Source organism: Cupressus sempervirens, chromosome 9 (assembly GCF_028749045.1).
Source record: "Cupressus sempervirens isolate cs-2001-9-10 chromosome 9, ASM2874904v1, whole genome shotgun sequence".
Taxonomy (NCBI): Eukaryota; Viridiplantae; Streptophyta; class Pinopsida; order Cupressales; family Cupressaceae; genus Cupressus; species Cupressus sempervirens.
Window position 1 is genome coordinate 544569123 of NC_143126.1, and position 19191 is coordinate 544588313.

Consider the following 19191-nt stretch of genomic DNA (forward strand, 5'->3'; position numbering starts at 1 on the left):
ATTGTAAATACTTCATTTCCTTACTTATCTCTTTGTGTACTCTTTCTTCCCGTTGATCATAGTACCAATTCTTTTAATATATGTAGTACTCTTTGTGTACTCTTTCTTCCCGTTGATCAGAGTACCAATTCTATTAATATATGTAGTCCTTTGATCAGTACAATATATACATAACTGATATTCTATGGTCTTTTATTAATTGCTTGATATATGTGCTCTGATTTCTGATCCTTTGATGAGTACTCAAATATATATTCTAATCCCTAGTTCTCTTAGGGCCTGTTTGGTTCGTGGATATCAACGGGAATTAGAATTGCGCATTCTAAAAAAATTGCAATCCACTGTTTGGGTCGACGAAATGAGAATTGGAATACGAGCAAATTAGAATTCGCAATCCTCATTTAGCCCCCAATTCGAGGATTCGGTCTTCCTCTCAAATAGTTGGTATTGGCCAAATACCCGTTTTAATTCCAATTTTGGATAAAATGAGCATTGCGAATTAATACAAAATGAATGTTTTTGAAGTCCGGCAGCCCTAAAATGTTGTGTTTTGGGCGCTTAAACTTATTTGCTGCCAGATGTTGTGTTTGCGCTCCATTTTAGTGCTGCAACGTTTTGCTCCAACGTCTTTGTTGTCTGTTGCAAGTTGCTCTCCATCTCCTCTGGTTGCTCGCGTTGCAAACTGGTCTCTATTTTATCTGGTTTATCAACGTCTCAGCAAAGGTATGGTTGCATTTTGCTAGGGTTTAATAAATTATGGACTCTCAGTCAAATGGTGCACATGTTAACTACAGGTGTATCTCCTCAGTGTACAGGGATGACGGCAATGTCTTATCCATAACTCTCGGAAACAGGCTTCTTTACACGAGGTCCGAGAGCAAGAATATCGGAGTTTGGACATACCCAGTACTCAACGAATACAACCGCTTCAAGTTGGGCACCGTGTCAGTGAAGGCCATTTTAGTAGCAGGGGACTAGGGTTTGGCGTCGCTCACGGTCGAATCCGAGCGTACAATGTATTTAACATGTTTTATGAGTTACCTTGATCTCATAATTTTGTAAACAGACATTTGACAAGTTTAAATGTCATGACAATTTATAAATTAATGAAGTTTTTGGAGTACATATTTTCCATGTGTAGCATTATTTTACAATAAATAAAATGACTCTAAAATCATGTCAAGTGCAAGATACATTTTTATCACATTTTAAATCACGCTAAAATGATGGATTTCAAACATATTTCATTCATGTTGAAATTTAAAAATTAAAAAAAATATTGCTTATTCTAGTCGGTATTCCAATTCCAGAAGTGTGCAACCAAACGGTGAAAATGTGTATTCTCGTAATGAATTCTTGGTGAACCAAACGGTCCCAAATCAAATCCTCAAAACAGTAATCTGGATTTCAAGTTCCAGAATCCCAAATCAAGGTTTCTGAATGCCAATTCTCGAATCATATTCCAGCAACCAAACAGGCCCTTAAATATATCTTATATTCCCCTATTCTTCCATCGAATGCCCATATTTCGCCCTCCTTATTCCTGTTGTCTTATCTTTATTATTATTGATATCTTTTATGAGCCATATCCTTTGAAATGACCATTTCTTTGAAAATGTGTGTCTGTCCATTTAGTAATTGCAGCCTTCATTCAGAATAATTGTTATTATTAACTTAGCAAAAAAATGCATCTCTCTTCACAAATTCATTTCCTGTAAAGAGTTTTAACCACACTTCAAATCACGCCTATTCATGATGTGTAAACAAAACAAAGTTTTCTTATATAATTTTTTATCTTTATTCACAAACAAAAGTCATCACAGCTTAGTGTCTTATTAGTCTTCGAATAATCAATGGGTTCTTTCATATTCGTTTGATGTCAACTTTTTGACTAAACGTACTAATAACTAGTTTTTAGCCACATCAAATGTGTGTCCTGACGTAACTTTAACTTGAGTTGCTGTTCAGAACAGCATATATTTAAAAATTTATAGTAATTTATATTAGTACAATTTTAAGACTTGTTATTACTATTGAATATTATGTTATTATTTATTTATTTATATACTTTAATATTATTACTATTAATTTTTAATATTTTAATCTTATTATTATTTGTTATTGTTAGATTCTATTTCAGAAACAGGAAATAATATTAGTGAACTCATTTGCCCTGATCACCTTCAATCCTTCAAATTCTTCAGTTTCTAATTTCATCCTTGTTGCTAATCCTTCATTCATGAAGTTACAGATAGCACCGTAAAGTATAAGGATCGTTACTTATTGTCATCATAGAACACTAGGATTCAAAAAAAGGTGATATTGTGGTGCCTTAAAGAGTGTGGCTAATTTTCCATGTTCATTGTCTTGTCTTCTTTTTCTTTGAGTTTTAAATTATTCTTCATTCATTCCTTCATTTGACAATGCTTCTCGGTTGTGGGCTTATCCTCTTTTTGTATACCTATGCCCTAGCACCTTTTTTCCTTGCAATTAAAACAGAACCCATTTCAAGTTTCTGACTTGCCTTCCCATGTTTCGTGTGATTGAGAAGGCAATGACCTTGGTGGGTTATGTGACCTTGAAGGCATATTCTTGAAATAACGTGAGGTCTTTTGGATCCCAGCTTGAAGAGGCACTTTTGGATCTCAGCTTGAAGAGATATGGGGTCAAGGGTGCCCACCAAATCATGGTTTGATTTCAATAGCCTTCTAATAAATAGTTTTGTTAGCCTTTTCTCCATTGTTCATTTTTTTTGATTTAGGATTTTGCTATCCTGTTTGTTGACTTGTTGGTTAGCACCTCCTTGGGGATCCATGACATGGCTTAATTGCTTCTAGTGGGTTGGCCATCTAGTGTTGATAGTTCAAGCTTTTGGCACCACAACAAACAATTCCAACAATTGGTGTTAGAGCTGTGGGTCATGGGTTTGAGTCTCCCTTCAGTATGTGCTGAAGTCTTGGTTGGTGTTGAGGGGGAGATTGTTGACTTAGTGGTGAGCACCTCCTTATGGAGTTGGGACTTGTGACATGGCTTAACCATTTCCTCGCGGCCAAGTTAAATTTTCCATTTGTATTGGATGTTGACAGTTTGAGCTTTTGTTGGCCGAGTAAAATTAACATGTGATTTTTGTGCAGAGCATTTATCACAATAACAACTAAGGGTATGGCTAATCCTTTGTACCACACTGCTATGTCTCTTCCCTAGGATTATATTTCTTGCTGCAGTCTAGATATGCAACATCTTCATTCATTGTAAGGGTTGCTTTTTTTGGGGTTTCGCTGATTAGTCATCGAGGGTTTCAAATGTTGGTAGTGTATCTGCCATAAAACGTTTCACTAAGTTGCAGAGAAATACTATTATTGCACATGTTTGTAAATAATTGTATTCTTGGCTTGGTATTAATATTTGGAAGGGTTTCTAGGGTTTCAAGGTGTGATAGGCCCTTGTGAAATTCTCTTCCACCACATATGCTGGTGTTGTTGTAAAGAGGAATTTGAAAATGTTGCAGCATTTAATCAATAACATATATGTTACATATGATTGATTTTTACCTGTTATAAATAAATATTGAAAATTCAGAGGGAATTGCAAGTAGAAATGTTTATTTGCATCACATCTCTGTTGTTCCTTGTGATCGCTGCTTTAATTTGTTGGATATAACTTTGTTACACATGCAAGACTCTGATCATTGAAAACCTTAACTTTCTGTTTATTGTTCAAAGCTGTAAACGAGGGATAAATTTCTTCAAAGTTCAGAATGAACTGCTATATTTTTTGCAATCATTTCTAGCAATTTGTAGTCTGCCAATGTGTGTGAACTACTTAGAGAAATAATTTTAAGCAACTATACTATAGTCATTTTATGTGGATATATGTGTACAGTATTAAATTAGCTTTATAGGATGTTTTCACAACAGCTTAAACTAGTGACAAAAATTAAAGTTTGAGCATACAAATTTTGGTACAGCTGCTGTATAATTTTTTGATTACCCATTTGTTTGATGTAAATATCTGTTATTGTCTACCTATGGGAACAGCGTTTGAGGTTTGAGCTAAGCCCAAAGAGCAGGAGAGTTTGCCCACTCAACTAGTTAGCTTCTAACCTTTTCAAATTTGTAGACGAGTCTATCTTTACCTTCATGATGGCAAATCTCTAGCCTTGTAGATGAAATAAAGCTCTAGGATTTTGGATCTGCTTTTGTTGGACATAACAAGTGTTATCTTGGAAAATCCAATTAGTAATCTTATACTTGTCAGATACTTGCTTTACAAGTTGACAGGAGTCTATTGGACACTTACATTCCTTCCTACAATTAGTTAGCGCTTGTATCATTTATGTGGTCAAAAGTTGAACTTAATTTTACACTTCATTTATGTTGTTCCGTCTCGACTCTCAACCAAGGGTTTTAAACTTTTATTATTGTATATTATTTCAGTAAAATTGGAACTTCAGCTCCTACATCCTTTATATGGTTGCATGGCTCAGCTGTAGGATTTTAGTCTTTTATGTTGTTTTAACTGTTTCCTTTATGTACTGTTTCTTACAATTTATTGTCAAAATACTTGATCTAAATCAACATACACAGAAATAGTGTAGGTCAAAAGCAGTTTCAAACATGATGTGGAGCATTTGTTATCACTTATACATCTCAACTATTTTATGATATCCATATCTTTACTCGCAGTATGGAGTACTTTTCTAGATCTGCATCACATACTATTTTTTGGGCTTTGTCCCTGATCTATCACATTGTTGGTAGTTTAGGTACACATAATTATAGGATTCTGGTCAATAGCTACATTCTTTATTGTCAGAGAGATAACAACAATACCATTTGACTTGCTGTGGAAATTATCTCCTACTTATCAACAATACCATTGTTGCAGGGCTTCCTCCACATGAGGAGATTGGAATGCCATCACTTTCCCCAACAATGACAGAGGTAGATTACATATTATAACTGGCAGTCTCATCTTAACACTACAATTGGTTTGTATTTCCAAGTCAATCACCAACAAGGAAATTGATGCTTGAAAAATTATAATCATCCAAACCTGTGATCTCATTTAGTATCTATTGTATTGTTTTTCAGGGGAACATTGTAAAGTGGCGTGTTAAAGAGGGAGATAAAGTCTCCCCTGGAGATGTTCTGTGTGAAATCGAAACTGTAAACATCTCCTCTACCTTTTTTATGTTCTCGGCTATTCTTGTGTTAAATCTTATCCGATTCCTTTTTCTTACTTATTTTTAATTCTTCTAAGGGTGCTCATAGTGAAGAAATGCTTTTAGGATAAAGCAACACTTGATATGGAGAGTATGGAGGAAGGGTATGTTGCAAAGATTCTCTTGGGTGATGGAACAAAGGAAATCAAAGTTGGCGAGGTACACATGATTTTTACATAATATTAGTTTTAGTCTATAAGTTGTTTCTGAAGTCATAATTCTGACCTTTGTATGTGTTCATGTGCTAATGTGGCGAGTAATGCTCTATTATTGGTGTATGGTGAAATCATTTAGTTGCTTAAGTCATCAAGTTTTTATTACCATGGTTTTCAATCAGGTGATAGCAATCACAGTGGAAGATGAGGCGGACATTGCAAAGTTTAAGGATTACACTCCTTCAGGACAGGGTGCTGGAACAACTCCAGTAAACACGCCTTCAAAGGAAAAGAGTTCTCCACCACCTCCACCAAAGGAAGAAGCTCCAAGCTCTACTGAAACTCCTAAAGCAGAGAAGGCAGCAGCAGTTCCTCAAGGAGAAGATCGCATTTTTGCTACGCCTATTGCAAGAAAGATGGCAGAGGATCATAAGGTTGGTTCTGTGAATGCTGTAGCTGCTCAAGTAGTGCAATTCGGTTCTATACCATTTAGTATTTAATTATCTGAGATTTTAGAATAAGTTATGTGCGCCTCTTATTAATGTCTGTATTTCTGACTGTGGGTACTTCCACCTTGATGCCACTGTCTAGGTGCCTATTTCAAGCATAAAAGGTACTGGCCCTAATGGACGCATTGTTAAGGCTGATATAGAGGATTATTTAGGTGAGAGTATGTTGGGTTTTGTATAGTTTGCATATTGGGATTGTATTCCAAACATGTTGAGACTGGCATGTATTTTTTAATCATTTCAAAATTTCTGCAGTTTCTAAATACAGTTTTTTTGCTTGGATTATACCTGTTACAAATTTACTGTCCCAACTAGTGACAGACTATTTGTTTGGTTCACAATGCACATTGCTTCTTTTGCAAGTCACGAATTCCTGTTGCCTGTGATGTTAATAGTTTTTGTTCCCAGTGAATTTATTGTTAGATAATAGATTTTAAGGATGATAAAATACAGCTCATTTTCAAAGTAAGCATGCTTTACTGCTATTTAAACTAGTTATTCAAAGATATTGTGCTGGGTACTTATGAAACCAAAGATATTGTGTTTGGGTACTTATGAAATTTGATCAGGGGGAAAATATAACCCGTACTGTTGAGGGCAATTTTTGTGTGATATGGACACTAGTTGTGGAGTTCACATTGATTCAGTTTGTAGTTAAGTTTATTAATTAGAATTAAGATTCTAAAACATAAATGCCAATGCATAACATGCTATATATGTTTTATAGTAACTTTTTTGCTACTTTATATTTTATAATGCAGCTTCAAGTGCAAAACCTGCAAAACCTTCTGTGTCTCCTACCATGACACTTGAGTACACAGACATACCACATTCACAGATAAGAAAGGTGAGTTTTAATGTAGAGTTCACGTTATTGATTTTACTATGTCTTATATTTCTGCTGAAGAAGACACTGACATTAAAACTTTCAAGTATAGACTTGATCAATTGAGCTTGTCCTGGGTTCATCCTCATGTTGACTGACAATAAACATTCACATTGCTTGTTCAGATCACAGCTTCACGACTTCTTCTTTCTAAACAGACAATTCCTCACTACTATTTGACAGTTGATACCCGTGTTGACAAGCTTATGGAGTAAGGATATCAATTCTTATTTATTGAGTTCTATTTGTTTAGTGGCCTTTATACATTTGCCATGGGATCATATTTTTGATTGCAGTGAAATCCATGGTGACTCAAATCCTTTGAGGAAATTTAAGGTTTTCCTAATTAATTGTCATGCTAGGTTACGGAGCCGCCTCAATGCTGCACAAGAAGCATCTGGCGGGAAAAGGATTTCTGTCAATGATTTTGTCATAAAAGTAAGTTGTGGTTAATCTACGAGTAGTTCCTATGACATAACTTTTTCCTCTTTCAAAATCCATATTTTACAAACTGGGATGAAAATGGGCATGTACCATTCTAATTTCTAAGAACAGCTGGGGTTCAATTTTTTGTGATACAATAGGTTGATTGCTAGGGTTTTCGTTACCTGTTAGAATTGCAACAATTTGTGACACTTAATATTTTGAGTAACCATGTGCTTGCAAATAATTGTTCAAGTTTGTTCTTTACTTTTTTTGCATCAATGTTTTGGATCACATTCAGCACAATGTTTTGGATCACTTTCAGCAATCCATTGTCAGGATTTGGAGAAAGGAGCTAAAATAATGTTTTTGTTGACTATTCTCCTGTCTTTGCCTGCCACTTTGTGCCCTTGTAATTATTGATGCAAAAGGAATGACACAGTTATTTCCAGAAGCGCACTATCTCGTCCACATGGACTATGGAGAAGTCATATCTAACACCTAGCTTTTTTCTGGGGCTTTGGACATCTTTCTCTTCTCGAATTCCTGGAGAGTCTAAAGCATCTAAGGGCTGGCTTTTCTGGGTTCTATAATGCAGAATTGACTAAAACATTTTTATTTATTTTAGGAAATTGAATCTATTTATTAATATTTTCAACTGTTACCCTAAAATACAAGTTCAATTGTCCCAAGGTCAAAATCCTTAAATGCTCTTGGACTATGTTAGAAATTTGAGTGTTAGGCACATGCACAAAGAATAGCAATTCATTTTGTTTTCTCGTCATTTTATTACTCATTTCAACATATCTATAATCCTAAAAATATGATTAGAGCTTATTTAATTGCCGGAATCTATGATATGCACATACATGTATTGATATGCACACTCTATTGTTTGTCTGATAAACAAAAACAAATTGTGGGAAGGCATTGTCTGACTTCTCCATGTTTATTATTATAACATTTTCAACATATGCTTAGTTAGGAAAAGAATCGAAAGCATGCTTTTAGGGATCCCATTTCTATCTGCAAAGGACTAGGAAGAATGGCAAGACTTATTTACTCGTAGTAATAAGCCTTATTATAAACTAAGGTGTTATGGTATTAAAACATTTTTCTTTGTTATGAGAAGGGGGTTTCCATTCAGCAAATAGGTGTGCTGGCTAGGTTGGGTACATAAGTTATATAAACAACTTCTATGCTTTGCTAGGCCCGAGCCTTGGTGTTCAACGGGTGCTTGCCCCTTGTAGAATACCGGTTATGTTAGCTACCTCAGACAAGTTAGACCATTCGCTGGGGAGAAGGTAACTGCAAAATGCATTTACTCTTCTTTGGGAGAGTCATGTCTCCGGCATATGGTTTGTGTGCAAAAAGTCCGTGAAAGACTTGTTTGTAGGAAATGACAATGTTGCATCTCCTCTGAAGACTGCTATTATCAAATATGATATAACCAGGGTTGCATGGACACGGATAAAGTATTGGATGCATATACCACTTTATAAGGCTAGAATTGCTAGATATGGCATTCTAGCCTATAACATACTCAACATTCTATACTAATAGTTTGATGACTTTTTTTTGGACAGATCTCACATCACTGGCTCTTTTAATTATATGTTTCTTGCTATTAACAACCAATGCGTGCAACTATCATCAATAATATCTCCAGCATGCTAACCTTTTTGACAGGTCAAGTGTTCGGGTGTGCTTGAATTTAAAAACCAACAAAAAAGTAACAAAATCAAATCCAGAAACAACATTGTATAGCATTATGGATTTTGGAAACTTGATATCATTAATTAGAAAATCAACTATGCTTAACACTATTTGAAAAAGCCATCTATGCACATCCCTCATAATGGTTTTCTTCTGGAGTAGCTTCCATTTTAGCTTCATTTCTGTGGCTTGTGGAATAGGTCATATTGTTTCTTCTTGCTACTGGAAACATTGTACCTTTCTCAATGGTTATGAAGTGAGAGAGCGGTAACTCTAGTTTGTACAATGAATTAAATTTTTTAGAATATTCTGTTCTTGTTTATGTGCCTTTACAATAAACATGAACCAACCTTGACAAATGTCAAAATCAGGCTTTCTGCTAATGCACCCAAAGATCTTCCTTGTCTCTGGTTTGTTCACTGTGGCAAGCTTATCTTAAAGATCTGTTAGTTTCAACAAATGTTCTAATAAATACCCCCTCATGCAATTTCGTAGAAAGTAGAAGACCAACCCTTTTTCAGAAGTTTGATACTAATCCAAAGTACCTCACAGTGCACTAATAGACATAGCACTGTAGACTTAAAATCAAATAATTAGACATATATATCTGTAATGTCCCTTTCTAGAATTCACCGTAGTTTATACAGTACTAACACAATAACTATGGTTAGAGAGGTGCCTTACTAAGTAAGATATGTTGTCCATTGTGCTTTGAATATAAGTCTTGCAATCACCAGATGAGGAAGACGTGCATACACATATACAAACTAATTATATTATTAGTGTAATATAATCTGCCTTAAGCTTTACAAATTGATAATGCAGAGAGATATACAATCCTAACCTAGAGACTAGGTAACAATATAATGCATATTTAGGATTATGGAAGAAACATACTTATCACACTTAACTCTCATAGCATGGTGCCAATGGAGTTTCTGCTTTTGGACCTAGGGCAGAGACAATGATGGCACCTCATCATGTCTTTCTTATATCACTCATCATGCTTCATGGGGTTAGTGTATCTAACGAAACCTTACACTATCCCCTCCATCGCTCTATCTTACTCATCTCATATGGTTAAGTAATCTCTCTTTAGATATCACAATGATTCTCCAATATGAGATGGTGGAAGGATTACAACAGGGTGCCCATCATCCTAGGCCTAACATTGGAATCTCTTATCCCTCTTGGCCTCATGCTTCATGAGATGGTGTCCCTAGCGTGGGCTCACTATTCCCCCTTATTGCAATTATTTACCATTCCTATGGTTAATTAAATTATGCTGGAAAATATGCTTTTACGTCATAAATTATATTGTAGATAAAGTCTGCAAAGCATGATCTGTATGTAATTAATGTAGATCTGATAATGATTTAAGGGGACAGTGTGCAGTTTATTCGTATTTAGATGCATGAACAGTCCAACATAGATATAATGCACTCATAATATAATACATAGTTTGATTGTAATGTAATGCAGTTACATGCAATGCATAAATAATTCAACATTTATATGAGTTTAGTGAAGTAGTTATTGCATACTACCGTGGTTTGGAAGCTTATCAGGTGGCAGACTCAGGGGTACCTTTGTAGCAGAGGTCACAGATTACAGATATGATTGAATCCACTATCCTATGCTTGCTTATGATGATCTGATTGTGTTCTTTATTTGATATATTTCTCTGTGGGTGGCCTGAATAATTCAGTATACTTTTCCCTTCCTTAATTGAAAATTCCTATTCTCCCCTTTTGTCTTATTTCTGAGAGCAAAACTTACTGTGGTTACCTTCCTTATGATTCAACAAATGACTCTCCCTCCTATTTATATCTTCATGATGGGAGAGTCACAACCTATATGAGGAAGTTGGTGAAATTCATTTCGATTCCCATCAAAGCGTGTTTGCCTCTACTATTATCTGCGATAATAGTTTATAGGGAGTGGTGTATCTCTCTAACATTGACAGTGATATTCCAATTTAGGTGGCAGAGAATCTACAAGTCTGAAGGTGTATATTATGAGTACAGTGTTGGAGAAGGCTACAAAGTTGGGGGTAGTGCGAAGTTTGTATCCGAGTTTATCATAATGTGATTGTTTTCCAATTTGATCTCCTTCCTTTTACTCCAACATTGAATTGCACAAGTCTAGTTTCCTTCAGTACATAATGCTTCAACTTAAGTTTGGGAACTAGTGAAAGCAAACTAACAAGTCTTCATTATAAATTGAAAACAAATACAATTAAAACTAAGCTCCAATTTTATTCTTTCAAGTCCATAAATGTAAAAAGGAAGGTTAAATAAATTGGATAAAATGTGTTAATTTGAATTCTTACTTTGAAAGAAGTGAATTATGTCCAATTGATGCAACATCAACTTTAGAACTTTTAAAAAATTTTCTTAGAGGAAATTTCACATTCAGTTTTTTCAAACTTGGGAAGTAAAATTCACTAAGGCATTCAAGATATTTAACGAGTCTAACTTATTAGTTTCAAATTCAATAATAAAAAATTTTGAACTCCAAAGTCTAAATGACAATTCACAATGATACGAGTGAGGGAATGTAGGAGTTGTATTTCATGATGATTCTAAGTTTCTTTGTGTTGTCTCTTATCATCATTTTGTAACCTTAATGCATTTTCCTCCGTTTGATGTGCAAGGTTAATTTCATTGAAGGAGAGGCTAACATTCTAAGAGATGTTGGTAGGATCAAACTTAAGAACTTGAAAGTCTCAAGTACAAGCTACAAGCTAAAGGACTCAAAATGGGAAGGAGATGCAAAATTAGAAAAAAAAGTTTTCAAAGGAAAGTTCAAGGTCGAGATCAAGATGGTTTAAGAAAAATCAAAATTCACAACTGAGGGGAATTTCATCAACTTGGATTTCCTTCGTAAATCCAAGTTTATTGTGAGAGATCCTATCACTTAAAGACATCTTCAAGAGGAATCAAGAATTGGATCAACTCTAAAGATTCAAGTTGCAGATCAAGTCAAGGCTATGAAGAAAAACATTTAGAGGATGGAGAAGGTACAAAAGATGAAGCAATTTGGGAATATGAATTGTCACAATCATCCTCAAGAGATCAATAGTTTCGAAAGAGTTAATCAAATTTGAAAACTGGACAATGCTGAGTATCAAGAGATATTTTCTCTTCATCAAACGATAAAATAAAACTACATGATGGGGATGATTAGGTGGCAATTAGTTGTCTCCTCTTATCAAAAAATTCCAGATTCAAGCACAATCAATCAAAAGATGCCAATTGTCCAATTCTCTCATTGGTTGTTAAACAATGAAATCTCCATCCCCCTCCAAACCCTGAAGTACCAGTCCTTGGGATGTCCTCGTACTGGGTAATGTTGATGTAAGTTTTGTTCCACTTGAACATGCAGAATCAAATACTTAATGTTTCAAAGAGAAACACCGTCTCTTGATATAAGGTCATCTCTCATGCTAAGCTTGCTAGATATCACAACGGGACTTATGCTATTTATTCAATGACTAGCAACTATTGCACTTCTAAAGATTTGGCTCTACAACGTGCAACGGAAATATAGTTCAAGTTTTCCTCTTCAACTCCAACTTAAACTTATAACTTCTATATTTGCTTCTACTTCTAACTATGAATGCAAGGAATTATGGATGACGTGGACTCTACTAGGCGTAATCTCACCAACAGCTCCACCCACCCAATGCAAGCTTCTAAGAAACATTGAAATGGTTTTCAAATCAACATCTCTCCAATCCCATCAAATGGATGCAAACTAAAGATTGGATATCAGTTGAAGTTAAGTGCATTCAATTATTGACTTATCACACAAAGTGCACCCTTACCATCAACAAGAGGCTAGTGGCCCGGATTTGTTTGAGTCAAACAAGTGAACATCCACAACAACTTCCATTCAACTAAACTAATTCAACATGAAAAATTCACTACTCCAAGTGAAAGATTGAGGAAATCATGTAATGCTACAAAGCAATATTAAGTAATCCACCATGAAGAACTAACAATGAATTATCAATTACTTTAAGAAGCATTATAGTAACAACTTCATCAATTCTTTCCTATAGCTAGCCTACTCTAATCTCCTAGCTCTCTACTACTTCTAGTCTTTAAGCTAATCTAATGAATTACAAATGAGGAGGCCTTGACCTTTTTATAGTAGTTCCATTACAATGAAGGGCCAAGATTGATTCAAGATCAAGGGCCGAGATTTCTTCCCACAAACTCTAATTAGGGTTGCCAAATTTTCAACCAATTACTTGAAGCCACCAATTCATGGGCCAATAAGAAAATTACAATGATTTTCCCAACCAATGAGAAAATAGGACACTTGCATTTTTTGATTGATTGTGCTTGAAACTGAAATTTTCTACTTGGAGGAGGCAAATAATCGCCACCTCATCATCCTCATTCTATGCTTGGAGTTTTGGCCTGTAGAAGATGTTTGTTAAAATTGCATAAATATCTCTTAATGTTTGAGATTTCTTTATCGTTCAAAATTTTCTTATGAAATTGACTTGAATAACCTGTATCTTCGTGAACTTGTGAACTTGATCTTCCTTTGTTTTTCTTGAATATGTCCTTATGTAGCTGGATCTTATGTGCTTCCTTGAATTTCCTCTTGATTTCAATTTGAATTTATGGGTTGATAGTTTAAACATGAATCCATCCTTCTCACTCGAGTCCTTGGGCTTGAGCCATCTTCTTGTAGCATCTACTTGAGGTTTTGAGGTTTTGATCATCATCTTGTTCTCTAGCTTCTCCTTCTAGCACCGATTTTTGTTGATGTGACGATGGAGAGTATGTGCACCAACAATGCTCTGATTTTCTAAGATGTTCCCAAGAATGAATTTCAATTCATCCATTCTTCTTGAATACCCATGCAAAACAAAGGAGAAAAACACTAAGTTCGTGAAGAAAATATGGAAATAAAAATCACATCAATAATAAACAAAATTTATCCCAATTTAAAACCAGTCATTTTGCAAAGTCAAGGCAAATTTTAATCTCATCTCAATCCAAAACCATTTATGAATATTAATATTATTCTTTATTTCTAATTTCTGTCACTTTTTCTCCTCAATTCTATTTTTATTTATTTATAATATATTGAGGAGAGGTAGGGTGGTCTTGGCTCTTATAGAGGATAAGATTTAGCTGGTGGAAATCCTTAGTGCTAAGAATATTCCCAAGCCTTGGTATTACATTGTTGTTAAAGGCAATGCAATTTTCTTATTGGCACATGATTTGGTGTTATCATGTAATTGGTTGTAAAATTGGCAATCCTATTTAGGGTATGCAAGAATTAATCTCGACCCTTGATCTTGTATCAATCTTGGGCCTCCATTGTAATTGGACATCTATAAAAGGCCAAGGCCTTGTCATTTGTAAGAGTTTAGATTCATTAGAGAGGAGTTAGAAGCTAGAGAGCTAGAAGTAGATAATAGTAAGGCTAGGTAAGGGAGAAAATTGATCAAATTGTTGCTATGATGCTTTTGAAGTAATGGATAATTCAGTGTTAGTTCTTTATGGTGAATTAGTTAATATTGCTTTGAAGTGTTTCATGGTTTCCTTAATTGTTCACTTATAGTAGATTTTGTTCCTTGTTGAAGTAGTTTATTGGGATGAAAGCATTGTGGATGTTTACTTGATTGACTTGACAAATCTGCCAGCCTCTTACTGTTGGTAAGAGTGCCCTATGTAGTGATCGAATGCACTTAAGTTCAATTGATGTTTCAGTCTTTAGTTTGCATCCATTTGATATCATTGGAGACTGAATATTGATTTAAAAACAATGTAACACCAGCACTAGGATACGTTAGGACTACAGGAGGAGTTTTTGGGACGCGAGGAAAATGGGCCTCATTTTCAAGACGACAGGGGGACGGTCAGGGGACGACAGCCAGGGAAGGAGGAGGCGGGGAGGGGTGTTGTATAGTTTACATATAGAACATGAAATGCTAGTTATGAAATGATGTTTCCAGTACAACATACCAAATTAAAATACTTGAACATAGCAAGATTGCAACATGCACTAGAACTATTGAACATTCAAGGTAGTATCATATTACATACCCAGCAGTAACATTCAAAAATCAAAATTCAAACACCCATCCCAGTGGTGGCATGGTTGCAAATGGCAAAGGTAGGGTACTTGGGTACTCAAGTGCACGGTGCGGGCACATATCAGGGACCGGTACTTTGAGGTTTGGGAGGGGGGTGCAAGTCCCCATGTTACACTATTTGAAAACCATTCGAGTGTTCTTTAGAAGCTTGCACTAGGTGGGTATAGTCACTGATCAAGCTGCATCTAGGAGAGTTCAAGTCATCCATGACTCCTTGCATTCATAATTAGAAGTAGAAGTAAGTCAAGGTTAGGTTGGAATGGAAGTTCAAAGAGAAAAACTATATTTTCATTGCACATTGTGAAGCCAAATCTTTAGAAGTGCAAGCAGTTGATATCCATTGAATGAATAGTGTAAGTCCCCAAAGTGACTAACTGCAAATCACATAATTGTACTGAGCGATTATCCACAAATAGAAGAAACCTTGAAGTTGATCTTACTTTTCAAGCTTAGCATGAGATGACCTTATATCAAGAGCGGATTGAGTAGTTGACGTTTCATCCTGGAACATTGAGTGTTTGATTTTGCATGTAGTAGTGGAACAAAAGTCACATTTACAGTTATTTCTGTCAGTGTTATTCTATTTAAACTACAAGTTAATTTTGGTTTTCAGGTCCAGAACACATCACTGCTCTGACACCATACTGGAAAAATGATTTGGTGAGATACAGAAAAATGAAATCGGTTTGGTTTTTTTTGTTGTCGTTTCAATTCCATTATTCATCCACCTGAATTTGTGGCATGATGCAGCCTGATGTTTTCACCTGAGTGTTTGACTGATACACCAAGACAAGCTGTTGGAGGAACTGTCTTTTAACTCCATGGCATATGCCAGTTTTTCCAAAATATGTTATTTGTGAGATAACAACTGTTTGTTGTGAACATTTCACTTTGTGTTTGATTTAATGGGCAATGCTTATTGCAAATTTATGCACAAACCTTGTCATAAGGTCAAAATCTAAGGTGTTACAAAAACACAAATAAAGTAAAGCAATTATTTCTTATTCTACGAGTGGGTTACCGTTGGTAAATAGATATGCTGGCCAGGCTTGGACCTAAAATTGACCTCTTTCTTTATATTTGTTATTGTCTACTTTAAATTTTAAAGTTTTTTATTGCCATAAAAAGGGAAATAGCTATTCATTGCTAATTGCAATTTGTATGTATCATTCAATGCTGACTTTCACATTATGATTGTTTTCTTAGCATTAATATGGGGCATCAAGAGGTCCCTACCTGAACAGGGAGACATCCTCTAGGCAACAGTATCTTATCAGGATATTAACGGGCCAATTTTCACCAAGTTTCTCACTTTTAAATAGATCTCATTTCTCACTGCACAACACTGTGGAGACGATTCTCACATATTGAAGCTCATCTTTGGAACATTTCTTCCTTTCTCTGTAAAGGAAAATTATTTATATTGTAGTTACCTCTCTGCTTGATTCAGATTCTACATTTACCTTAGATGCTAACATAGTCACATTTATACAAAAATAAAGTGTGATAGTTATTTAATCAAACACATGCCTTCGACAGGCGGCTGCATTAGCTCTTCGCAAGGTTCCCCAGTGCAATAGCTCATGGACAGATGAATTTATTCGACAGTAAGCATCTTTGACCATTGACATTTTACTGTTTTACAAAGAGAACAGACCATGTCTGCTTTTCATGGTCATTTGTTCTGATTACCAGATACGGTTAGCAAATTTGACAGTTTGTGGATTATTGCTTTAAAAGATAACAGCACATGTTTACTTTTGATGGTCTCTAGTTCTGATTTAACAGCTAGGGTACTTCTAATTGAAATATTCATTTCTGTTTGCAGGTATAATAACATAAACATCAGCATTGCAGTACAAACAGATAATGGTTTGTTTGTCCCAGTTGTTAAAGTATGAAATCAAGTGTCTCATTATACTTCAATTCTAATTTATTCACATACATTAGTACCTTCATTAACTAGAATTTTTAACTTTTAATTTAGAATTTTGCAGAATTTGTAATAGAATTTTATTTACAGGACGCAGATAAGAAGGGTTTGTCCCTGATTGCAGAGGATGTGAAGCATTTGGCACAGAAGGCAAAAGATAACGCTTTGAAGCCAGCTGATTATGAGGTAGTGTTTCAATTTAGTTACAATTACTGAAGGAACTATACAACTGTGATGACCTAGAGCTGAATACAATGAGTGTCTAATAATGCTGACCATGCAGGGTGGCACGTTCACAGTATCAAATTTGGGAGGCCCATTTGGAATAAAACAATTTTGTGCTATCATCAATCCTCCACAGGCAGGAATTTTGGCTGTGGGTTCAGGTAAAATTATTTTGAGCATTTTCTATATTGTTATAATTCAGATGGGACAACTGAAGATAAGATAAACTGACAACTATGACTCAAACTTAAATCATTGTTTTCCGACAAGAGCAGCTAAATTTTGTAATTTTAAATTTTGACTTTGTATGAGGTAAATTGACTGCTGATTGAACCCTTATATGTTTGAGCAGCCGAGAAACGACTTATCCCAGGATTGGCTGATGAACAATTTGATGTTGGTTCATTCATGTCAGTTACACTTAGCTGTGATCACCGAGTAATTGATGGTAAGTATAAATGTAATCCTTGTTTGACTTCTGCCAGAATATTATTCAGAAAAGTTTATTGAATAAAAACTTGCAAATTGCCACGGGTAAAAACCAATAGATTGCAATTTTTAAGACAAGTTAGGTATTATAGAAATATCAATGGGCCATAGCAAAGGCGTAGAAGCATAGCCAACAGGAAAATCCAGTAAAGAGATGACGATCATGTCTTTATTTCCATTCCCACTATTAGCAGACAACACCTATCCACAAGGGAAGTCAGAATCCCTGGGTGAGGCAAAACATGGTGATTGTATTTGTATATAACTTTTTACTTCTGCACCCTGATTTGAATGCTGTTCCCGTCCATGTATCGGCATGTTAACCCCGGTCTCCAAGTGCCTGTAAAAATCTTACTGTTATTTTTCATCTTCCACTTTCTTTGTGAGCAGTGCAATTTTCCTATATATTATTAACTTGTGTTTTATTTTAATTTTTCTGTTCATTTTTATAATTATTTGCATTTATCAGGTGCAATTGGCGCTCAATGGCTTGGGGCATTTAAAGGATATATTGAGGATCCTATGACAATGCTACTCTAAACCGGTGTTTGAAGGAGATGGAACTAGATTTGCGTTTGTTGAAGCAACAGATTTGGTCAAAGTTGTATTGAAGTCATTTTTTACGTGACAGAAAGCAATCTTTGCAACATTTTTCTAAAGCATTCCGTTTAGAAGGGTACTTTAGTTTACAAGGTGGGATTTACTGTCTTGAATAATTCAGGGTGAGTGAGATGTCACTCTCACAGGAAAGGCTGGGTCATTTTGCAGCTTCTGTAAAGATGCAGAAGGAACTTATTCATGATTTTTCGCCGGGAGGCTATTCAAAATGGGTACAATTGAGGCTCTTCGCAATTTGGGCTGACAATTTTGTTCAATTTCAAATGTGTGCTTAAATTCATGTTCATATCACAATGTGTTTGTGACTTGTTTTCATGGGTATTATGGGCATATTTAGAAAAAAGAATCATTTACACATAAAATTGCAGGTGAAGTTTTCCACATTAAGTAATTATTTCTTGAACTTGAAATTTATTTTTCCTTAGAACAATAACACATGAATGCTACTGTGTTATTCTTTTGGTCAACAGGTTTACTCTGTTGATCATGAACCCATGTTTATATTCTGGCTAATCTCTCTAGTCATGTGATCTACTCTAAGTCATCAGTCAATCTGAAAATATTTTTTCGTTATTTTCAAGCCACTGTTATAAGATGCGAAAATTTGTCTGAATTAAATGTCATATTGGTCGTTGAAAATGTATTTTGGATTTATTTTGCGATATTGAAGGCTTATTATATTGCCCTATTAATCTTATGGCACTTACCCATTGATAATTTTTGTGTCACAAGTTCCTTGCATCATCAGAATATTTGTGTTTCCGTTCAAGTCATTTGCAGAATGACACCGTTATACTCGAGAACTTACAGATGAAAATACATGTCTATTATTTTGAATGCTCGCTTTGTTTGGCCTGAATACTGAGCATTTTACCATACTGAGTTGAAA

At 35.2% G+C, this 19191-nt stretch overlaps 1 protein-coding gene across 2 annotated transcripts in view; it reads left to right on the top strand.

Annotated features, from left to right (window-relative positions):
* The window catches only part of LOC149539795 (dihydrolipoyllysine-residue acetyltransferase component 2 of pyruvate dehydrogenase complex, mitochondrial-like), a 28160-nt gene extending 9572 nt beyond the window's left edge, over positions 1 to 18588 (top strand). The window contains exons 5-18 of one of the 2 annotated variants that reach the window (XM_089800981.1): positions 4888 to 4943; positions 5094 to 5168; positions 5291 to 5383; positions 5562 to 5813; positions 5971 to 6043; positions 6650 to 6735; positions 6900 to 6985; positions 7137 to 7212; positions 16577 to 16644; positions 16866 to 16932; positions 17061 to 17156; positions 17254 to 17356; positions 17548 to 17643; positions 18154 to 18588. In XM_089800981.1, coding sequence (XP_089657107.1) covers positions 4888 to 4943; positions 5094 to 5168; positions 5291 to 5383; positions 5562 to 5813; positions 5971 to 6043; positions 6650 to 6735; positions 6900 to 6985; positions 7137 to 7212; positions 16577 to 16644; positions 16866 to 16932; positions 17061 to 17156; positions 17254 to 17356; positions 17548 to 17643; positions 18154 to 18224 — 1298 coding nt within the window. In that variant the 3' untranslated portion in view covers positions 18225 to 18588. The remainder of the gene's footprint in view (positions 1 to 4887; positions 4944 to 5093; positions 5169 to 5290; positions 5384 to 5561; positions 5814 to 5970; positions 6044 to 6649; positions 6736 to 6899; positions 6986 to 7136; positions 7213 to 16576; positions 16645 to 16865; positions 16933 to 17060; positions 17157 to 17253; positions 17357 to 17547; positions 17644 to 18153) is intronic. The other variant, XM_089800982.1, reaches the window with a different exon arrangement.
* Positions 18589 to 19191: the final 603 nt, after the last annotated feature.